This window comes from Macaca mulatta, chromosome 3 (genome assembly GCF_049350105.2).
Source record: "Macaca mulatta isolate MMU2019108-1 chromosome 3, T2T-MMU8v2.0, whole genome shotgun sequence".
NCBI lineage: Eukaryota > Metazoa > Chordata > Mammalia > Primates > Cercopithecidae > Macaca > Macaca mulatta.
The window spans coordinates 17,925,878-17,944,997 of NC_133408.1; the positions used below are offsets into that span (position 1 = coordinate 17,925,878).

At 39.3% G+C, this 19,120-nt stretch overlaps 1 protein-coding gene across 6 annotated transcripts in view; it reads left to right on the plus strand.

Annotated features, from left to right (window-relative positions):
* Window positions 1–19,120, plus strand: part of GRIK1 (glutamate ionotropic receptor kainate type subunit 1) — a 406,851-nt gene that overhangs the window by 369,439 nt on the left and 18,292 nt on the right. For all 6 annotated transcript variants that reach the window (XM_015132949.3, XM_015132950.3, XM_001100677.3 and 3 more), the window contains 2 exon segments: window positions 11,635–11,860; window positions 18,391–18,641. In XM_015132949.3, the coding sequence (XP_014988435.2) occupies window positions 11,635–11,860; window positions 18,391–18,641 (477 nt within the window).

A 19,120-nucleotide genomic window follows, 5' to 3' on the forward strand; every position in this document is an offset into this window, starting at 1 on the left:
GGATAATGCACTTCCACTGAACAGGCACGTGCTATGCTCACAACTGCTGCTCCCTGAGCATTTTCTGAGAGGGCTCCTGCTTTCTCCCTGGTCCTGAAAATGAGGCATCAATGCAAGCGTTCTCTCAGGTCACCAGGAAAATGATGAAACAGTAAGCACCTCAGAGGGGAAGAATGTGATGACAGTACAAACAACATCAATAAAAATATCAGTATGCCCTGTGCACTAGCCCTGAGCCACACATTCCGTTTCTAAGTGCTTTACCTGTATTACCTCATTTTATCTTTAAAAAAGACCAACTGAGGACCCGGCACTGTGGTTCACACCTGTAATCCCAGCACTTTGGGAGCCTAAGGCAGGTGGATCACCTGAGGTCAGGAGTTGGAGACCAGCCTGACCAACATGGAGAAACCCCGTCTCTACTAAAAATATAAAAATATTAGCCCAGTATGGTGGCACATGCCTGTAATCCCAGCTACTCAGGAGGCTGAGGCAGGAGAATCGCTTGAACCTGGGAGGCAGAAGTTGCAGTGAGCCGAGATCGCGTCATTGCACTCCAGCCTGGGCAACAAGAGTGAAACTCCGTCTCAAAAAAAAAAAAGACCAATTGAGATAAATACCAATATTGTCCCTATTGATGAGGAAAATGAGGCACAGAGAGGCTAGATAACTTACTCCAAAGTTACAAAGCCAGCAATGGAAGAGCCAAGATTCAGCAAAATTCAGAGAGTTCTAGAAAGTCAGTTCTGTGAGGGTAGAAACTCGGTGTTCTTTGTATGCCATTAAGTCACCAGAATCTAAAAGAGTGCCTGGCCACATAGTAGGTATTCAGAAAACTGTATTTTCAGTAAGTGAACAAGTCAACTCTGGGAGAGGTGGGTTTCTATCACAGAGAGAGAGGGAGAGTGAATGAAGGAGCAAAGGAAGGAAGCCGAGAGGGAAAGAGGGAGAGAGAGAGAGGTGGATGGATAGAGACCCACACAAGAAGAGACACTGTTGCCAAGTTCCTCATTTTACAAGTCAGCTTGTGGCCCAGCAACCCAGTTTACCGAGAAGAAATGTATTTGCAGAAAGAGAACAAGGACTAAATCCGATTTAGTTTTCCCCTTGAGGATGGTAAGCTGTCAGAAAGCGTCAGAGGGATGTACGTTCAGATTCTTAAGCTGGATTATTCCTCAAGGGAAAGAAACGTTTCGGGTTTTTTGCTCTGGGGGTAGCTCTGCCCTACATCACTGAGTGACAGCAGGTACAGTCACAAGGACTCAGTCCTGACCTGGTTCCACATTCACACGTTTCACCTGTGCTACGCCATCAGGGCCTCCCTCCTCCAGCCCTTTCTCAGTTAAAGACAATAACCTCTCCTGGGCTATACAATGAATAAGGAAAGCTGCATTTGCCTAATCTAACCTAGAACATCCTGATCAGCTGTTGGAGCACAAGTCGTTTGCTAAGATGGGTCCTGTCTCCACTCAATCACAAGGAAACTTCTAATGAGAAACATTTTCTCATCACGCACAATGTAATTTAAAGGGTTTTTCTTCTCAGAAAAGCAATATTCCTCTGGCAGCACCCAAATGATGAAAACTTGTCTTTTTAGTTTCAAGTTGATTGAAAATCATTTTATAGCCCAAAGAATGGCCAGTTGTAGGGAGGAAAGAGATTCAGACATTATCAAGATCCATGACCAAATAAAATACTCAAATGCCTCACATTTGGTCGCTAGGCCACAAGCAAGGGATGTGCTTAGTGAAGTTTGTCCTTGAAATGTGTGCCGAGAAGTCGCTTGCTAAAATTTCATTCAAAATCCATTGACTTTTTCTCCTAGACTTGGCTGTTCTTGCAGACAGCATGCCACTCTACATTTTAGATCTGAGGTATTCAGTTCTTAACATGAAGAAACCAAAATTTAGTTTTTTAAAATAGCTCAGGTGAGATTCCACTATGCACCACCTGAGCTCATATGAAGCTGAGGGAGTTAAGTGGAATTTTTTTTTTTTTTTTTTTGACGGAGTCTTGCTCTGTCGCCCAGGCTGGAGTGCAATGGCGTGATCTCGGCTCACTGCAACCTCTGCCTCCTGAGTTCAAGCAATTCTCGGCCTCAGCCTCCTGAGAAGCTGGGATAACAGGCACCCACCACCACGTCCAGATAATTTTGTTGTTGTTGTTGTTGTTGTTGTTTTGTTTTGTTTTGTTTTGTATTTTTAGTAGGGACGGGGTTTCACCGTCTCAGCCAGGCTGGTCTTGAACTGACCTCATGATCCACCCACCTCCGCCTCCCAAAGTGCTGGGATTGCTGGCGTGAGCCACTGCACCCAGTGGAAATTTTTTAAGCAAGTGCTAGCTCAAGCTAAGACATGACTGAGACGGGGAGGCAGTGGCAGTTTTCCTTCAGAGTCATTCATATGTGGAGAAACACTGATCATCAAGGACTGTATTTACACAAGAGAATAGGATTAAATCATCAATTCAGTTCCACGTATTCTCATGAAACTTTAGATGGACATCCTGAGATTCTATCTCACTTTCTCCATCAAAAAAAAAAAGCAACTCTAAGTTTCGATCCCTCAGCTAATGATGCTTAATAAGCATTATGTTTTCACAAAGTGAAAACATATTATCAACACTCTGGGACTTACAGTTCAAGCACTATGGGAAATGTAATAGCCTATTTGGTCAAATGGTCTCAGGCACCATAAGACCAATTAGCTGGACAAGGTTAAAGGGAGGCAGAACATTTATCAAGTGTCCAGGTACTGTTAGAGATGTTTGGGGAAATTCTTCTCTGAATATGAGGCGATCAGCATTAAATTAATTAATGGACTATGTTTATAGGTCAGTGTGTTAATAATTCAGAACTTCAACAGAGTCTTTTTTTTTTTTTTTTTTTTTTTTTTTTTTTTTTGAGATGGAGTCTCCCCCTGTTGCCCAAGCTGGAGTGCAATAGTGCAGTCTTGGCTCACTGCAACCTCCACCTCCCAGGTTCAAATGATTCTCCTGCCTCAGCCTCCCAAGTAGCTGGGATTACAGGCGCATGCCATCATACCCAGCTAATTTTTGTATTTCTAGTAGAGACAGGGTTTCACCATGTTGGCCAGGCTGGTTTCGAACTCCCGAGCTTGTGATGCACTAGCTTTGGCCTCCCAAAGTGCTGGGATTACAGGCATGAGCCACCACTCCTGGCCTATTTAAGAGAATTTTTAATAAAAATCCTTCTCATTTCTGCTTGAGATAATACTAATTAATAATCCAATATTAACTCTATTGGTTTCTCTGTTCTCTGCTGATGAAATTGTTTGGTCCTTTCAATTGTTTCACAAGTCTGAACAGTACAGGATTTCCTTCGCTCCCAACGCCCTGGGACCACCACCGGCATCTCAGAAGGTACAAAGATCAGTCAGTTCATGGCCAAGATCTGTGGACACAACTTGGGTTCAGCTTTCCTAGGGGCTACATGACCTATTTCCATCTTTTATATCCAAGACAACTGACAACAATGATAGCCAATTCCAACTTTTCCTTTCAGAAATAGTATACTAGGATTCTGGTTTTCTCTCTCACAGGAAGTTACAAATATACAAAGGCTCTGTCCTTTCTTCTTGTTGGAATTCTATTAATTGCCTTATGGAATGGAATAATAAGATAGTCCAAACTTTGGTCTCACAGTGATAGTGTAGCAAGTCACATTTTTTTTTCCCAGATGAAGAAAGGATAGTCATGATAATGTCTAAGAACCATATGAGGCTGGGCGCGGTGGCTCACGCCTGTAATCCCAGCACTTTGGGAGGCTGAGGCGGGCGGATCACGAGGTCAGGAGATCGAGACCATCCTGGCTAACATGGTGAAATCCCATCTCTACTAAAAATACAAAAAACTAGCCGGGCGTGGTGGCGGCGCCTGTAGTCCCAGCTACTTGGGAGGCTGAGGCAGGAGAATGGCGGGAACCCGGGAGGCGGAGCTTGCAGTGAGCCGAGATCGGGCCACTGCACTACAGCCTGGGCGACAGAGCAAGAATCCGTCTCAAAAAAAAAAAAAAGGACCATATGAGGCCTAAAAGATTTCCCAATGACCCGTGTGAACCATCATCCAAGGATGATAATGCTTTTAGCCCGTGGAATGGAGAATGGGAATACCAGTTAGTCTTCTCAAGAAATATGGCCAACATCCTATGCTGGGATATAAAGTAAAACCTACAGGAAACTGTTTTTGATGGAGATCTGAACCCACAGAGCCTGAGTTCTACTACATATAAGTTATGTAGACCTTGGCAAGTAACTTGAACTCTCTGTACCTTGATTTCCCAGTCTATAAATTGAGGATGATTTCTAACTCAAAATTATTTTGAGGCTTTAATGACTTAATAGAGGTAATATGTTTATACTACCACTTAGTACACTGTAAGCAATAAAAACATTAGATATTATTGTAACTATCACTCGTAACATCATCACCATAATTATTCAACCTTTACCTCTAGCTATTAGTCCTATTTTTTCAATCTCTCTAGATTTATAAATATTTTGGTTTGGTCTTTGTTCAGCTTCCTTACTGTCAGTCATCTCTGCACTGTCTGCCTTCTGCTAAAGGACAGAAAAGTCCAGAAGAAGTGCCAGTGCCCAAGATCTCAAAGACTTTTGGAGGCCTGGCCAGAGAGCAATGCTAGGCCTTGGAGGCCCTTCTTGAGCACATACATTGCATTTGCAGAAGCACTTATCAGATGGTAGGCAGGCAAAAGATGGTAAGGCTGCCCTTGGAATGCAGACAAGAAACAGAGTGAGGTAATTCAGTTTAATTCAGCTCAATTTATATTTTGTCAGTACTGAGGTTGGCACTTAGGAGAGAAAAAGGTATAAAATCATGAGCAAGACGTGAAGATCTGTATAGCAATAGGGAGACAAGATGTATGAATACCTGTTAAATACAACACAACATGTGGTTGCACTGTGCAGACAGGAAGTAGTGGCAGAATTTCTTGTGAGCCGAATTAGCTGTGAAGTATTCATGTAAGAAATACTTCTCAGTAGAAGCTTACCTTGTAACAAATCACTATCCTCCCAGACTCAAGCCAGAGGATTACACAGATTAAATCATGATTCAGTCTAAAATGACTTGGATAAAATAGGTTTTAAAACATCATAAAAAACTTGTCATTTCTGGCTTTCATGGTCTAGGGACTTTGGACCAGCTATGGGAACAAGGGATTCTCTAACCTTTATCATTTCCTTCCAGGGAGTGGTTAGGTGCTGTCACCAACCCAAAAGACATTTCAGAGAAGTTATTGAGCACTGCACCAGTGGAAATGAAGCAATGAGCCATTGTGGGGAGACAGATTTCAGACAGTTATAACCATTTCAGGAAGCATAAGATGAAAGCCATTTCTCAAATTCTCTGCATAGGAAGGCACTCTTCACATAAGAGTCCCTAGTTTGTGAAGGAAATATCCAGCTACCTTTACCATCAGTGTCAGAAATGCTAGGTCTCTGGAGGTTAAAAGTGTATTTGTTTGGGAAGAAATCTATGAGGTCAATTTAACCTTTTTCAAAGGCTGGCAGATTGCCCGTAATAGACCAATCTTTAACTCTAGACAGGAGAAAAACATGAAAAATATTTTAGCAAATGTGTTTAAATCCCGCTGAGGGAATTTTCTAAAGGGAATCCATAAATTGTTTAAATGTTGGAGAATCAGCAAATGTCATAACTTTTTATCAAATCAAGATAAAGACATAATCAACTGCAGTGTTCATATTATACACATTTGAAAGGCAGAGGCCCTAACTATACTATAAATATTTTCTTCTGATCATCTTCCTTCAAAGTGATTTTTGTAAATTAAATCATATTTTCAAAATAGCATGAGAATTTATTATTTAATGAAATAACATAGTAATCATGTATAAAAGAAATTGTTGTTTTTAAGGCTACTATTCACCTCTGATGTACCTATTTCACAAGTATGAAGTTCTACATAGCCAATTTCTATGTCCTTGGTTAATTTTTAACGGTTGTCTCAAATCAGGATTTGCCTAAAGTAAAAGTAAATTGGAGATTTTAAAATATAATTGCTTGTGATATTTCATTTGTTCTATATGCATCTAGTTGCCACATTTATAAGATCACTTTTTATAAGATAAAAAAGATCAAATATCAATAACTTATATCTAATGTATATTTCAGTGTGTAAAGTAAAAATATACATAAACACAGATCGATATATAAAATCATCAGCCATATTAGTGTGAAGTAGAATTGCATGATTACTGATTCTACTGAAAAATGAGATTATACATCCTAACTGTGAAAGTCTTATGATAACTGGTGGAAGAAATCATGTGATAAATAACAGTTATCTCAATAAAAAAGAAACATTAGAGGGATATTTTATAAAATGAGTTTCCATCAGGCTTAAGATCACACTACACCCTAGAATTTGCACATACTTTCTTTACATTGTGTGGTGGGAATCCTGTAACTAAAAACAATGAAACTATATGAAAAGCAAAATACTATTAAAGGAAAGGAAACAATATAAACAATAGTCACATTTCTTCCAGGTTCCAACTGCTGCACTTCCTAAAATACCGTCTAAATTTTTGTCTAAACAAGTGTAAGCTATTAAAAGTCAGGTAAATAGTTTCTGTACATTATATGATGAGTACAAGAGTTGCAACAGCTCTGGCTATAATAGAAAGACCCCACCGCTACTTATTTCAATTATTTATTTAGAAAATTTGTTAATTCTGTTGAAACATTAGCCAAGCCATGAGTTTGTTGTTCTGTGTATTAAAAGAGATAGTTCATTCCTTGTTGGTTAAGAACACAGACCCTGGAACCAGATTCTTTGGGATCAAATCCTGGTTTCCTCATCTCTTCATGTGCTGTTCTATTTCCTCATATGCAAAAGAGAAATACTAATGGTACGTCTTTCATATGATTACTATGAAGATTCGATTAATCAATATATGCAAAGTGCTTAAAATAGCACTTGGTACACAGTAAATAAACACTGCATATGTTGGTTGTTGTTACTATTTTCAGTAAGTAATTTTTAACTGCCTGCAGACATTATAAACTATTTCCCAGTGAGTGTTTAACTTGAATGTATTATAGGGGGAAAAAAAGAAATAAATAATGTTCATCAAACATTGATGCAGTAACACTCCCTTATAACAGATTTGAGATGAAAAATGCTTATTCTTTGCCAACAATGTTTCATCAGCATGAGGATAGCCACATAATCAGATTTAAAGAGATAAAATGAATTTATCTAAACAGATGCCTCTCAGGATTAGAAAGAAAAAATCCTGGATGATTTCAGATTTAATAAATGAGGCTTTTTCAGTTTTAGCAACTTTTGCTAAGAAGCTCAGAAGACATTCCAATTATTCTAATTAACTTTTGAATATCTAGTGAAATAAGAGGCAACCACTATTTCTGTTTTTGGAACATATATTATTTAGAGTGATTTAGGAGGCTGGCTGAGATTATATGTGATTTAGAAGTAGAGAAACACCCCGGCTGTCATTCTAACACTTTGCCTGGGCTTTTAATATGTATGATAATTTTTCGTGAAGTATAATCCTATTTTTAAGAATTACTAAGATTTAAGACTTAACCATGAAAAAAAAATCTACTGAAAGGAATACATGTAATTTACTCCCAACATTCCACTTTTTTATCTAACAAAAAGTAAACATTACTGAGCATGGCATGACGGTGGACAGAACTCTGCAGTAAAGAAGAAAGAGCCCTCAATTCTGTGCTGTCTCCTTCACTAACCCTCTGCGACCTTCCGTGTGTCATTTGCTGTCCCTGACCTCAGGACCTGCTTATGTGATAGGAAGGGGTGGGTCTAGAGAGTAGAATGTGGTGATTGAAGCATCTCCTTATGTGAAACTCGTCTAAGCATGACATCCTCCTTGCAGTTGCCCAGTGATAGAAAATTCACTATACCGGCTGGACGCGGTGGTTCATGCCTGTAATCCCAGCACTTTGAGAGGCCGAGGCAGGTGAATCACCTGAGGTCAGGAGTTCAAGACCAGCCTGGCCAACATGGTGAAACCCTGTCTCTACTAAAAATACAAAAAATTAGCCGGGCCTGGTGGCAGGTGCCTGTAATCCCAGTTACTCAGGAGAATCATTTGAACCCTCGAGGTGGAGATTGTAGTGAGCCGAGATTGTGCCATTGCACTCCAGCCTGGGGAACAAGCGCAAAACAACGTCTCAAAAAATAAAAAAGAAAACTCACTCTACCTTAAGGTGCTGGAGCTGTCTACAGATACTTCTAGCTATTAAAAAAAGTTATTCCTTAGCCACATTTTGGGTCTTCCTGCAAACTGTAATTTCCCTAGCATCTCAAGTAGCCTAGAATTCTAAATGTGCAATACAGTAGAGCCCCATAACAGCAAACTTTTTAAATGATGAAAGGGAGCTCTAAATAACAGCAAAAGGCTGCTCTTCTTGCTCCCATTATGTTTACTATTACTGTGCTCTAGTGAGAATAGCAAGGGGTCAAAGGAATTTATAATAGTTCCTGTACCTTCAACTTACCAAGTCCCCTATGAAGTAACAGTTTTCTGTCAGAGAGAAAGTTCTGCCCTCCCTGATCAAAGGTGTCCATGCCAATCAGACTTCCCCTGTAGCTCCCTGGGAGAGGTCAGGCCTAGAACAACCTTCTACTCTAGGAAGGAAGATGTGGATGTTGTTGAATTGAAATCCATGATCTCTGTTCCGTAGAGCCGGGCTACCCAAAGTGTAGTGTGAAAAGTGTGCTGGCTCCGGAAACATTTTGTTACTAAGCTGTGACAAGGAGAAGAATACTGAGAGTAAGCGTTTAGATATGTTGCAGCTGTTGAATACTGAGGCTGCACTAAACTCATGACCTCTCTCATCCCTGAGATTAGACCACTTGCATGCTGCTGAATACTCACAGGGTGAGCCACATGTGGTAAGACCTACGTATTCATCCCGTGCAGGAGGACCACAGCTAGGTCTGCCATGGCTTGAAAATAATGAAGTCCTTCACTTCAGATAGTGTAGGTTTAGAGTTGAATCGTGTCATCCTTCCCCGTATCCTTCAATTCCCCGGACGAATTAAAGGACTCCCCACACTTTCTCCATTTACCATGGATGAACTGAACATTGACTTTGTTTTTGACTTCCAGAAACCACAAATTCAGTTTTCTAACAATTTACAACACTCGTTTTAATAAAATCTAAACACGGTGAAAAAAATAAATGTTCCATGAAATTTTTCTATGTGAAGGCTGATTCCTATTTCATATGAACATGAAACTAACTAGCAGCCCGCCTCAGGTAATAATGAGTCCATGAATAAAAGCTATATTTTCACATGTCGATCAAATAAGATTAAAATCATCCTCAAAAGCATTTTTGGCAACATAGACATCCACCTCCCCCACATCAGCATGGCACAGTGGAAACAGCATTGAATTAGATATTGGGAGTGCTGGAGTCCAGAATTGGCTCTGGTATTAACTTGCTTGGTGACTTTTTGAAGTCTCCAAGCCTCCTGTACCAAAACTTCCTCCTCTGTGAAAGTAGCAGTTTGTGTGAGCTGATCTCTAAAGTCTCTGACAACTTTAAAATTTTATACTTCAAAGAAAATTATTTTCCCTTAAGGTAGTTTCCTGATGGAAGAATAATTTTCCCAGCTGTGCATTTACTGCCACAAGATAGACTGACCTTTCTGCACTTGCATGAGTAGCTCTTTTACCATAAGTTTAGCATTAGCAGACTTTGCAAGGCTGAAATCACACAACAAATGAAGCAGGAACCCTGACCCCCAAAACGCACCTTTGTCATGGAGACATGAGCTGCAGTTTGCAGATATCTCCGGGGCTGTCGCGTAACTCACAGGGGCCCAATATGATAGAATGGGTTCCATAAAATACCAATATCTATAAGGTACTGTTTATTGAATTGTTATTTGTCTCACAAGACCTTTCTCAGGGGGCTTTTCAATGCCTAACAATCTAAAATAAAGCCATCTGTCCTCCCCTAACTCATAAACCCTACAGTATTAACCAGGTCCTAAATAGAGGTTGGAATTGAGTGACCCCCAGGAATACTCGAGCATGAATAACCATGATAGAGTTGACTCTGCAGGTATTCCATTTTTTGCTTATGGCCCAAAACCATGTTTTAAGCTTTTCTGCACGACTGAAATGATGCATCCTGTGCCTGTCAAGGGATCTGTCTAATGTGTGTGAGTGAGTGCTACATATAACCGTGATAACTGGGGTTAGCTTAAAAATACCAATAATTCCTGTAACGTGTTTCATCTCTGAAGTAAGTAGAGAATGCTGATGCAAATGAAGAAAAATTCAAAACAAAAATTCGAACTGTATGGAAATTCCAGAGTAAAATGCAAAATGTCTAAACATAGATCACTATTCAAAAGAATGGAAAATTCATATTTAAGCAATACAAAAATTTAGGCAGTATACTTTAGCAAAGAAAGTAAGATAATGAGGCAGTGGTACATACGTATATGTGCATATATTACATAACATATACAATTTATTACTGAATCTCTCAAAAAGCCGAAGAATATGAGAAAAGACAAACATATTAATGGAACACTTCGAAATGAGATATTCAGTCCTCATTATCTAAAATATGATTGCAGTTAGAATTATGCACATAAAAAGGCATATAAATACAGTACGAAGATTTTTCTTTTTTTTTTTCTTTTTTTTTTGAGATGGAGTCTTGCTGTTGTTGCCCAGGCTGGAGTGCAATGGCACGATCTCGGCTCACCACAAGCTCCGCCTCCTGGGTTCAAGCGATTCTCCTGCCTCAGCTTCCTGAGTAGCTGGGATCACAGGCGCACACCACGATGCCTGGCTAATTGTATTTTTTTAGTAGAGACAGGGTTTCACCATGTTGGTCAGGCTGGTCTCAAACTCCTGACCTTTAGGTGATCCACCCGCCTCAGCCTCCCAAAGTGCTGGGACTACAGGTGTGAAGTGAGCCGCCATGCCCGGCCGAAGATTTTTCTTATCTAAATTTTAATTTGAAAAGAACATTTACTTTCTAGGTTTTGTAGAAAAGAGAAGAGTGAATGACAGTTCTCTCACAAATAAAGCAGAGGAAGTCAGTGGTTTACCCCAGGGCTCTGCCCAGCAGAAGAATGCTAGATCAAGGATTGAAACTTACATACCTGGAAACAGCAAAACAATACCTGCTGGAGTTGAGTGACTGAAAGGAAAATGGATTAAATGAACAGAGTCCTGGAGTGAGCTAGCGATCCCTTAGCCCAATGGGCCATGATGGTTTGTTCTTAAGTGGCTGCAGTTCTTTAGGCAAGTGCTATTATTGATACCAATGTTCTTTCTTCCCTAACTGAAAGCAACAAAAGGACCTTGCACCAATGTCTTGCATCAATCGAGCAAGGTCTCCGTGCAATAGCTGCCTCCAGGCAAATGCTGTCCAATAGTGAGTGAACTGGGCTCTTCTCAGCTACAAAAGTGAAGCCTTGAGACCATCAATCTTGACTCCCCCACCTGTGGAGAAAGTATCCTCCCTATCATTATTTGAACCACTGGGACTTTGAATATCTTAGGTCGTGTTTTTCCAGCCCTCTTCTGCTGGTGAGTGTGTTTTCTTTCCCTCCAGAAATCAAAAATCTCCACCTACGAGAAGATGTGGGCCTTCATGAGCAGCAGGCAGCAGACCGCCCTGGTAAGAAACAGTGACGAGGGAATCCAGAGAGTGCTCACTACGGACTACGCGCTGCTGATGGAGTCCACCAGCATTGAGTATGTGACGCAGAGAAACTGCAACCTCACTCAGATCGGGGGCCTCATTGACTCCAAAGGTTATGGAGTGGGAACGCCTATTGGTAAGAGGGGCAGACATGAACCAGGACTGAGATAGAGAATGTCAGTTACCAGTGTGGAAGGAAATGGGCTCAGAGTTCTTTATTCCAAATTCTGAGAAGGCCTACAATGCCTTTAGTGAACTAATAATGGAAACATCCATATAGATCAGAGACATTGTCCAAATTACAGATTCCCAGATATTTAACTTCATATACTCGTAACCAGTGTTTCTTTCAAGTTTTACCAATGCATGTTTAAGAATATATAGATTTTATTATTTCACCCTAAACAAATATCTTAAAGAGAATATCCTTCTAATTAATCATCTTCACATTGTTTCCTTCAATACCCATATATGCCTATATAATTTATTTGCCTTAAATTAGAATAGAAGAAAGTTGATACTGCATATGCATAGCAAAAGTGAGAGAGTTCGTATTCCATAATGATAGATGAAAAAGCAAGGCTATATCGGTCAAAAGAAAAAGGATAAAGATTAATTTATAAGTATGATGTGCTCAGGCAATGTTAGATTCAATCAATGCCAACTATGTAAAACCAAATTCCTTAGTTCCATGCTACTGCTCTCCTAGGAATATTATTGCCTAGGTATACAGACCCATATAGCAATGCATTCTTGTACGTCTATAGGAGACAAGAATAGAATTCAAGGAGTAATTAGTGATTTCCTCTCCATAGAAAACTCCCTCTCTATTGTTTCCCTCTCTATAGAAAACTGTATCGTGGCCGGTTGTGGTGGCTCATGCCTGTAATCCCAGCACTTTGGGAGTCCGAGGCGGGCAGATCATGAGGTCAGGAGATCAAGATTATCCTGGCCAACATGGTGAAACCCTGTCTCTACTAAAAATACAAAAATTAGCTGGGCGTGGTGGCATGTGCCTATAGTCCCAGTTATTCAGGGGGCTGAGGCAGGAGAATTGCTTGAACCCGGCAGGTGGAGGTTGCAGTGAGCTGAGATGGTGCCACTGCACTCCAGCCTGGGTGACAGAGCGAGACTCCATCTCGAAGGAAAGAATGAGAAGAAAGAAAGAAAGAAAGAAAGAAAGAAAGAAAGAAAGAAAGAAAGAAAAGAAAGGAAAGAAAGGAAAGAAAGGAAAGAAAGGAAAGAAAGGAAAGAAAGGAAAGAAAGGAAAGAAAGGAAAGAAAGGAAAGAAAGGAAAGAAAGGAAAGAAAGGAAAGAAAGGAAAGAAAGGAAAGAAAGGAAAGAAAGGAAAGAAAGGAAAGAAAGGAAAGAAAGGAAAGAAAGGAAAGAAAGGAAAGAAAGGAAAGAAAGGAAAGAAAGGAAAGAAAGGAAGAAAGAAAGAGAAAGAAAGAAAGAGAGAAAGAAAGAAAGAGAGAAAGAAAGAAAGAGAGAAAGAAAGAAAGAGAGAAAGAAAGAAAGAGAGAAAGAAAGAAAGAGAGAAAGAAAGAGAGAGAGAAAGAAAGAGAGAGAGAAAGAAAGAGAGAGAGAAAGAAAGAGAGAGAGAAAGAAAGAGAGAGAGAAAGAAAGAGAGAAAGAAAGAAAGAGAGAAAGAAAGAAAGAGAGAAAGAAAGAAAGAGAGAAAGAAAGAAAGAAAGAAAGAAAGAAAGAAAGAAAGAAAGAAAGAAAGAAAGAAAGAAAGAAAGAAGGGAGGGAGGGAGGGAGGGAGGGAGGGAGGGAGGAATGGAAGGAAGGAAGGAAGGAAGGAAGGAAGGAAGGAAGGAAGGAAGGAAGGAAGGAAGGGAGAAAGAGAGAGAGAAGGAAGGAAGGAAGAGAGAGAGAGAAAGAAAAGAAAGAAAAGAAGGAAGGAAGAAAGGAAGGAAGGAAGGAAGAGAGAAAGAAAGAAGAGAGAAAACTGTATCGTATAAGGTTCTGGTATAGCGGGAACCTACTCTTCCCAAGTAAGCCGTTGGTAATTTGTTAATAAGAATTCCAAAGGAGAGGAATCAGGGACTGTCTAGACTACTGGGCTAGTCTAGAAATCATAGCTAACAGTCAAGCCAGATCGTTAAGGACCCCAGGTAGGTTTGATCTGTTTGTTTGTATTAGTATTTTTGTCATTTGAAAGGGATGATCCAATTTGACTCTCAACATCATGCAGGGATCACAAACTGAAATGCTTACAGAGGTCAAGCAGATATCATAAGAGAGCAAAGCATGCTTGTGCCAGGAGGCAGTAGGGAACGGTGGCAATTATGGAAAATTACAGACCACATGACTTACCAAAAGGAGACAGCCACCTTTCAGGTCAGAGGGTTGTAGACATGTAGGACTTTAAGAAGAAGACTGTGGAATATTCCGTTTTCTAAGAAAATAAAAAAATCCAGATTTTAGGTGATTTGTCCTAATGTTTTTATTTAGCAATAAATTCATTAAAAAAGAAAAAACTGTATTTCATGTATTCAACTTTTAATTAATATGAATATAACTAATCAGATAAAATTCAACTATCTTCCACATTTACCATGAATACACAGCCAGTTTGACTTCCTGCTATCTACCTGGTGTTAGAAATATGTGCTAGGGAGAAATTAACTTTATTATTATTGTTATCATGTATGTCCTCCAAATAAAATTCCTGCAGAATGATGGGGCTAGAAGATTTACAGCTACCTTCTTGCTTCTTTATTTCCAATAACTTCTCCTGATGAAAATACTAATGTTGCTAGTGAGGTGTATATTTTTCCCCAAGTGGTAAGCTCTCCTATAATTTAGTCAACAGGAGGCTTAGGGGATCATTTGGCACTGGCTAACAGGATATTATACCTCTTTTTGACTTTAAAAAAGCAATATCCTATTGCCCTAAGCAAGCTTTGCCACCTCATTTTAGATAATAAAGGTGGGGGAAGTTAGACGGTATTTTTTATATCTCATCACTGCTGATTTTAGTTAAATGGGCCATAAATCAGACAAGAACACCAAGAGTAGGTACCTTTGCCTGAATTTTTGCAGAATCAAGACCCTCATGGAGGAGTAACCATAATTCCTTAATAGAACCATCTCTAGACTAAATTATAAAGTCAAAAACTGTACCTTTATCATTCTATTTCCCACCACATTTCAACACCCCTTTTTGGCACCAAAATTCCTGTCTGTTAATAATGATTTAAAATAACAATGTGTATCACCCCTCCTGAGAATGTTTGCACTTTAACATGAGACTTTTAATTGGCAGTCCTTCTACAGCATGGAACATAACTTGAAAGTTAAAATTCCTGATAGTACAGTGAGTGACGCAGGGCTAGGGGCAGGAGGGAGCAATGCACTTCTTCCTACCACTTTCCTAAATGAATGCACCACTTTGAAAATCACTGCCTGCTTTCATGCGAATGAAGTTGACCTAGTGTTGAGTACCACTAACATTAAATAGACATATAATACAGAGAGATCCAAAGGTACCCATTCAGTCTCCTTTTGGCCAGTCTCACCCAAGTTCCAAAGTTGAAAAGCCTTCCCCACTTCCTAGATAAAAAGAAATATACTCCAGGAATTTTTCATAGTGGTTATAAACCTGTCATGCCTTTAAACTAAAAACAATGAAGGAATAATTGGAACAGATGGCAGACCTCACAGAGAATACGTCCATTGAGAATACAGCTGTTGGAAAAAATTGTGAGATGTTTCTTTTATGATGAATTGACTGTACAAAAGATCAGTTGCTATTCAAGAAGATGTGTGTGTGCGCACGTGTGTGTGTGTGTGTATGAAATATATATATACGAAATATATATAGATTTCAAGTGACATAATAAATAACTTTCAATGTCATTTACTTCATTTAAGCAACAACAAAAAAAAAACTGAAGTTAAAATATACTCAGATATTAAAAATTATCTGCACACTTCTAGTCTTGCCCTGACTAATTCCCTTATGGCTCCAAGCTCTGTCCCATAATCAAATATTGGCAAAGTCACAACACAAAATTGAAGACTTTGCTTCTTAGAGACACTCAGGACAACAGATCTAGAAATGTACCTCCTGTGAGATTTAAAATAAAACTCTGAGCGAACAAGAGCATTTAAGGTTTGAACAGCTTACCAGGAGGCTGGAAATTATCTTTCTCAGAGACCAACTTTAAACAGAGATCAGATTTTCATTTGTCTGAAATGTTTTAGGTATTGCGCAGCCTGGAGGCAGAAGGAAAGCATCAGTCAACATTTACTGAGCACCTACTGTGTATGCTGCTAGGATTATTACTGCAACCACTAACATAAGAATCATTCTTACACTCTTCGAAGCACTTTCATGTACATTAAAGCAAAGTGCTCTTGGTTCACTTAATTGCTCACCTGCTATGGGTATATCAATGGTGCTAATTTTTACACTAGCCATTATTCTGGGGATATTTAAGCAAATGGCCAAGGTCTTTTAATTTCGTTTCAATATCCATTTTTTCACCAAAAATTCATACTCTTGATAAGCCATAATCTCACGCCAAAGCATTTTGCTCTTCTTTTAAACTTGTTTTTGAATGCTGACGATTATTTTAGGAAGTCTTACGAGGAAAATTAATAACAAATGACACCAACTTTAAACTTCTATTTTTCTAACTTAACCATGCCATAGGACATAAGGCATACGTAGCGGTGGGAGCACTGGATGGGAACACTGTCATGAAAACAACATGAAAAGTGAGAAGTCAGGAGACTTGAGTTTGATTCTTGGCTGTGCCAGCAACTATCAGTTTCGCTCATACTTTCAGTTCCTAAATATCTTCCATTCTAAAATGGAATATGTACTGAACTGTAAGTGGACTGAACTGTATCATTCCTAAGATTTCTTCTAGTCCTAAGATGCCTCATTTATCAATGTGCTTCCACCAAGAAAGACTTTAACGTTTGCAAATAGAGAAAGCCAGAGTGTACTACTTTTCTACTGAATAGGAGAAATGCTAACAAGAGTTCTTCATATTCAAGGAGAGATTAAGTAAAAGAGTACTACTTTGCCTCTTCCTTTGCATTGATTAACCAAAATCCAGTGTTGAGAAGCTACGTCTACAGATAGACACCGGCACTTTACAAAATTCAAAGTTCAATGGCATTACTAGAAGATAGAGTATAAATAATATTAATAAAGTCCTTGCAAATTTTCCAAACCTAACTGAATTTTGTAGGAAATTTGAACTATTCAAAACCTAGTCTTAAGTTTATCTTAATAGGTGCATGAATCAGTATGTACTAACCAACATCTGCAAAGATTATGCTGGGAAGACATTGTCTTAGTTCCTATTGGCTAGAAACCAGTCACATAACCACACTGAACTGTAAGGGAGGTGGGAAACGTCTAGTTACTCCCCCTCAGAAGAAGAAATGGAACTGCTGGTCATCCAGGCAAGCCCAGTCACAGTATGAGACAACAAAGAGCCTATAAAAAAGTGAGATCTAAATAATTGCTAGCTTAAAAAATGTATCCACAATATCGATAAATTTCAAAAGTAGAAACGGAGACTTCATTTCTTTATAAGCAAAGAGTGACAACCTGCAAGGTGGTCATCCTGTAGGCTGGAAAACACGTGTCCAACCAAGATCAAAGACAGGCACTTTGAAAAAAGAGGGGTTGGGGCAAGAGCTTTTTGCTGAATGGGTTGGCTTAACATACATATTCAACTGGTTCCAGGCAGAGCTATGAATATTTGTGAAGATGATCCTGACACATGCATATTGAACAAAAATGCACGTAACATACAATCCATGTTCACTTTGGGGTAGCGACTTAATATTTAAATGTTTTATAATTAGGTTCTATACATCAAAATGTCTTTCAGGACACAATAGCTTGCAAAGGCACAATCTCTTTAATCCAACCAGAACCAGTCTAAGGTCGGTGGTCGTCTCATCTGGAGAAAGTTACTGAAATCAGGATCTTGTTTAATGAAAGGTATAGCTAGTGGAACAGGGGCTGGAAGTCAGTGTCTATGAGTTAGATGAGCTGTAATTGTTTTAATATTGCTTATCTCAAGGCCAGTGCTTGTGTACCTCCTTGAGAAAAAGAAAAACCTTATAGCAGTTGGAACATCGTTTATTCTTTAAGTCCAACACTGTGTGACTTAACCCTTGTCTGGCATGGCCTTTGGTCCTGTTTATAATTTGATATCTTATTGCCACAAATAGACTGCTCTGTCTGACCTCCCATCCTGGTATGGCTGCTAACTACGTTTTTGAGGTTTTTCTGGGGTCCCTTTGGTCACAAAAGAGGGTCATTCAGTCAATGGGGGCTTAGAATTTTATTTTTAGTTTATACAATGAAATCTCTTGACATGTGAAAAGACTCATGATGATCTCACCAGAAACAAAGACATGTCATAGAATTCCTAGCTTCGCTTCTCCTTAAAAAGGAGCAAACGGTCGGGACCAAAGTTAATCTCAACATGTCAGCTATCTCCTTTCCAATTATTTAGTATTTAGTGCCTTCAAAATACAGGATTGAACTTTCCTGCCCTTTGCAAGTCAATCTGTGGATTGGGGTTTCACAACAGCCATAACGTCATCGCTGAGAACGATAACTAAGAATACTTCTGGATGTCTTCTTCAACATTTTGGTGACCAATATCCAAATGACTTTACTTCCAGGTTCTCCTTACCGGGATAAAATTACTATTGCTATTCTTCAGCTCCAAGAAGAAGGGAAGCTGCATATGATGAAAGAGAAGTGGTGGCGTGGGAATGGCTGCCCCGAGGAAGACAATAAAGAAGCCAGTGCTCTGGGAGTGGAAAATATTGGGGGCATCTTCATTGTTTTGGCTGCCGGACTGGTCCTTTCTGTATTTGTAGCTATTGGAGAATTCATATACAAATCACGGAAGAATAATGATATTGAACAGGTGAGTCATCTCTTTCTAGGACTGGTTAGTTTATAGTTTGCATTATGTGTCTTAAGTTTGGGGGTTTTAAGGATGTTTGCTGTTTTTCAGTCTGTTAAATTAGATGCCCAGAAGAGCCATTTTTGAGTTAGAGCAAAGAGCTATTGAATCCCTGCCAGGTGCTGTGGGCACTGCAGGTCCATCATTTATTAATGACAAGGAAGGGGCTTACACACGAAATCCAATTAGCCCTATTTGGAAAGACAGTGCAGAAATTCCAAACTCAGTTAATTTTTGAACAGTTGTTTGCTTGTAAGATAGAAACCCTAGATGGAAAAAGGCAAAAATAAATCCAAAATTGGAAAAGCTATGAAAAGATATTTAACAGAAAGATTACCAGCCCTTAAGTATAGATTCTGAGCACATGTACTAATGCAAAAAATGTACATAAATATGTAAAAGTCATAGTATGAAATTGAACACTTACTTCTATCAAAGTA